This window comes from Varanus komodoensis, unplaced genomic scaffold, assembly GCF_004798865.1.
Source record: "Varanus komodoensis strain SLA01 unplaced genomic scaffold, ASM479886v1 scaffold93, whole genome shotgun sequence".
Taxonomy (NCBI): domain Eukaryota; kingdom Metazoa; phylum Chordata; class Lepidosauria; order Squamata; family Varanidae; genus Varanus; species Varanus komodoensis.
The window spans coordinates 8,853-13,421 of NW_025336635.1; the positions used below are offsets into that span (position 1 = coordinate 8,853).

The window sequence follows — 4,569 nt, forward strand, 5'->3', positions numbered from 1 at the left end:
GCTCCCCAGCATTGCTGATGGTGTAATAGCAGCCGTGGCATGTGATGGATCAGCTGCTGGCAGACCCCAAAAGAGTGTTCCTTGCCTCCTCTGAGAAGCAGCTTCTGCAGGTGAGCAGGAGTGTGCAACCACCTGACTTTCAAAGGCAGGTTCACTAGGCCAAAACCATCTCTTCCATCCTCCCCCAGCATGGTGCCCTCCACGTGTCTGGAAGGCTATGGGAGTGGCAGTCCAGCCATCTGGGGGCATGTACCAGCTCAGGAAAGGCTGCTCAGCGGCATCATGCCAACATCTTCCCAGATCTTCTTCTTGACACAGTCTCAGCTGATGATGCCAGGGACTGAACTGCAGATCATCTCTGAGCAAACCGTAGCTAATAACTACTGAGGTATACGTGCTTCTAGTTGCAGTGTATATAAATGTCAGCTCTTGGTGGAACACAGCTGTGGAGAATACCCAGCACAAATCCCCTTGTGTATTAATGTATTGTCTGTCCTTTTCCCTCCCTCCCTCCTTTCTGTGTATGTGCACAATGAGCAGTAATTCTGCCCAGTCCCTGCTTACGTTCACTTAATGCTGCTGAATCATCGAGAGTCATTTTGGCAAAGATGTGAATTGATCTGTTTTCCAGATCCTCCCAAGCATGTCCAGCTTGCTCTTCACAGCACTCTTCCAATAAAGGAAGGAAACACCGTTACACTCAACTGCTCTGTGGGTAGCAGTAATCCAAGTTTCTGCTGGTACAGGTGGTATAAGCAAGAAGCAGCAGGATCGGAGACCCCTTTCAAGTACGACAAGCCACTTCTCAGCTTCTCTGCCTCCCGCGAAAGCAGCCGCTTTTACAGATGTGGTGCATGCAATTTGGCTGGCTGCACTTTATCGGGCCGAGTCGAGGTGAATGTGTTGTGTGAGTAACGCCTTTGAACGCCTTGGTGGGCGAAGGGGGTGGGCGTGCCGGGAGGGGGGGCGTTCTCCTCTGGCGCCTGAGGGCACACCATGCATCCGCTCCATCCACTGGCACAGCAATGCCGTGGAGCGCAGGATGGGCCGCAGTGAGGTCTTGGGGCTGCGATGCAAAGGTCGACCCAGGTTTGGCTGCTGTGAAGAAGGCAAGCTCCAGGTTAGGCAGAATTGGGAAAGGATGGAAAATATGGCTGCCAAGATTAGACCACGTGCTGTTCCACTCTCAGGACTGGAAACTGAAATTGTAGAGCTGGGGAAATGCAGAAAAGGCAACAGAAATTACCAAGTTGCTGGGGTGATCCCTCTTGAGGAAGGAGTGGAGCTGCTTGGCTGAGAGAACTGGCCAATACAGGGAGACCTACTGGAGGTGTGCAAGAGTAAGCGTGTTCTGAAGAGAGTAGGTAGGGAACCATTTCCCTCCCTCTCCGCCAATACCTGAACCCAGGATCATTCCATGAAGCTGAATCAGGACAGATACAAGGAGCACCCACCACATCGTCCAGCTATGGGATCCAGTTTGGCAAGGCAGGGAGATGGCCATGCAGTTGGAGGGCCTTAAAAGCAGGCTGGGCCAATCCGTGGGAGAGAAGGCAGTCGAAGGGCAGCAGTCCTGACTGGTTCTGTGCTACCTCCCGCATCTGAGGCAGCACGCCTAAGTATACCAAGTGCTGGGGAGCATGTGCTTGAGGTTCGACTTGCAGATTTCCAGCAGGCAGCTGGTTAACCTCGAGGTGATCAGAATGCTGACCCTGATGGACCTTTCATCTCCCATTGCATGGCCTTTCCTATGTCCTTGTGTCCATGTGTCGAAGAGCCAGCTCAAGCCCCTCAGGACTAGCAGATTGAGTCTCACAAAAGCTTTCTTGGAGTAGAGCCAGGTTCATCAAGATGAAGGGACTACCATGGAGGCTTTCACGTGGAGATGGCGGAGGGGGGCTGTGGTCCTGCCGGTGGGGTGCAGTGGGCGACCAAGCCCACTGAACCAGTGCTAGCCATCTTGGGCTCAGGAAGAGGCCTCTTCTCCATTAGACCATGCAAACTGTGACGCTCTCTTTTTGCATACGCAGACAGCAGAACCGCCATGCTGAAGCACACCGCCATTGGCTTTGGTGCTGCTCTTGCCGTGATCGGAGTTGCTTGCCTGCATTCTGCAGAGAGGGTAAGTGATTGGGAGGGACGGCTTGGCCCAGGCAGGATGTGCTCACGTGATGCTTGCTGAAGAAATTGGGTGTGCAGTTGCATTGTGCCTTTGTCGGCAGGCCACCTCCCCAGAGAACAGCTCCCCACTCATTGTGCGCACAGCATAATGGCCAACCCACCCCACCCCCCATTGAAACCAGACTGAAGCACAGACTGAAACCCAACAGGTGAGATGTCCTTCCCATCCTCATAACAGGGGAAAGAGCTGCCTGTGATCTGCATCTGTGAAAGACCACAGGGTACAGACCCACAAGTAAACAGAGGTGGCTGCTCGCTGAGCATGGGGGTCCCAATTTGAGCATGTTCAGGAGTGTGAATTGTTGAATTGGGACCAAAGGTAGATCACATCTGCCTGAAATTAGCAGCATCTAATGACTGGGCAAGAATGAAAAGCACCCCAAAATCTCGGAAATGTGGTCAGAGCAGGTTCCACAGCATCGTACAGGCACGTGCCTCTGGAACCGATCCGTGAAATTCTGATCTGGTCCACTGGGCTTTACTGCAGTCGCATCAGCCCGGAGCAAAAGGGGGGGGACACCCCACGTGATATTCTTCTTAGTGTCCTCTCTTCCTGCAGTTGCTCCCAAGGACGTGAAAATTGTGCAGATGCCAGCAGGGGAGATCGAAGAAGCCTCTCCTGTGCAGCTGAGATGTGATGTGGGACCAGCAAACCCCAAGGAGTTACAGTACGCATGGTACAAAGATCGGGAGTGGCTGATCTCTCCAGCCTCCACATTGAGGATCCAGAATGTGACTTCCAAAGATGCCGGCATCTATGAATGCAAAGTCGATAATCCAGTGGGCTCTATGCATTCCTTGGGCTTCAAGCTGAATGTCCAGCACTAATTCCACTTAGCTTGTGCATCTCTATATGTTAACTTGTAAGTGATTATTATAATTAACAATAATTATGGATATACTTTGGCAAATCTTCCCCAAATATCCATGTATGTATCTGTTTGTAGGTTCTGCCTACATGCCACCCATGGTGTTTTAACTTTTAGAGGCTGTGTTTTAAATTTTTCAAATTTTGTAGTGTTAAACCATCCCGAGATTTCTGTAATGGAACAGTCTAGACACATTTTAAATAACGTTAAAATAAATAAAAATTGAACATTTCATTAAATCAATTGTGTTACTGCAGGTGACCATTTACCTTTCCAATGTTGTACTATTAGCCTCTAAGCTGCCAAGAGGACACAGAGAATCCATTTTCGTTGAGGTTGTTTTAGGTTGCAAGAGATGAGTAGATAATTCAAAAGAACACGTGTAACTTTAGCTATCAAAGAGCCTTCCAACGCAAAGTTTATCCAAATTATTGCCTTGCCTGGTATCTGACCCCATGACATGGTGTTGGGAATGACGAACTGCCCAGTTGGAGGGCTTGCTTGGAAACTGCCACCTGGCCCTACAAGCCATAGAAGCCAAGTTGGGAGAGGAGTCCCAGGGTTCCTGAAAGGAAAGAGTGTGGAGGAGAGGTCCCTAATTTAGATTCAGCAGTGGTTCTTAACAAGCACAGGGGCATCTTCCAGCTTGCTAGAGAGCCCAAAGCATTACTCTATCCTGCAGCTGCAAGGTAGCAAGAAACAACCTACTGTATTTTTCCATCTTTAACACGCCCCAATGTATAGGATGCCCCACACTTTTCCTAACGATTTAGAAACAGAGAAACAGATCGAGTCAGAAGGGGCCTCCCGGACCATCTAGTCTGACCTCCGGTGCCAGCCAGCTCCACTCACGACATGCCCACCATGTGGACGTCCAGCCTATCCTTGAACACCCGCACCAATGGGGCCTCAACCACCTCTTGTGGAAGCCCATTCCACACCCTCGGGGTCCGGACTGTCAGGAAGTGCTTCCTGGCATCCAAATGGAACCTTGGCTCCCTGAGCTTTGCTCCGTTGGAGTGCATCCTGCCTTCCTCTGAAGGGGAGAACAAGTCTCTACCTGTCTCCATGTGACGTCCCCTCACATACCTGTATGTTGCCAACAGATCCCCTCTGAGTCTCCTCTTCTCCAGGCTGAAGAGACCCAGTTCCCTCAGTCTCGCCTCATGCGACATCCCCTGCAAACCGGCCACCAACCTTGTGGCCCTACGCTGCACTGACTCCAACCTGACTATATCCTTTCTGTAATGAGGGGCCCAAAACTGAACACAGTATTCCAGTTGCGGGGGCACTAGAGTCATGTAGAGTGGTAGTAATACCTCTCTTGATCTAGAAGCCACACTTCTGGCTATGCGACCAAGGGTGGCGTTTGCCCCTTTTGACCACCGCATCACACTGCTGACTCATGTTTAGCCTGCAGTCAACCAGCACCCCGAGGTCCCTTTCACAAGTGCTGCTCTCCAGCCACTTGTCCCCTAACCTGTACTTATGACACCTATTCCTATGCCCCAAGTGCAAG

General features: G+C 51.0%; 1 protein-coding gene across 1 annotated transcript in view; it reads left to right on the forward strand.

The window, feature by feature from the left end:
• LOC123017424 (B-cell receptor CD22-like) overlaps window positions 1-4,569 on the forward strand; it is a 40,028-nt gene that overhangs the window by 1,326 nt on the left and 34,133 nt on the right. Inside the window, exon 2 of the mRNA XM_044418769.1 lies at window positions 632-907. Within this exon, the coding sequence (XP_044274704.1) occupies window positions 632-907 (276 nt within the window). The remainder of the gene's footprint in view (window positions 1-631; window positions 908-4,569) is intronic.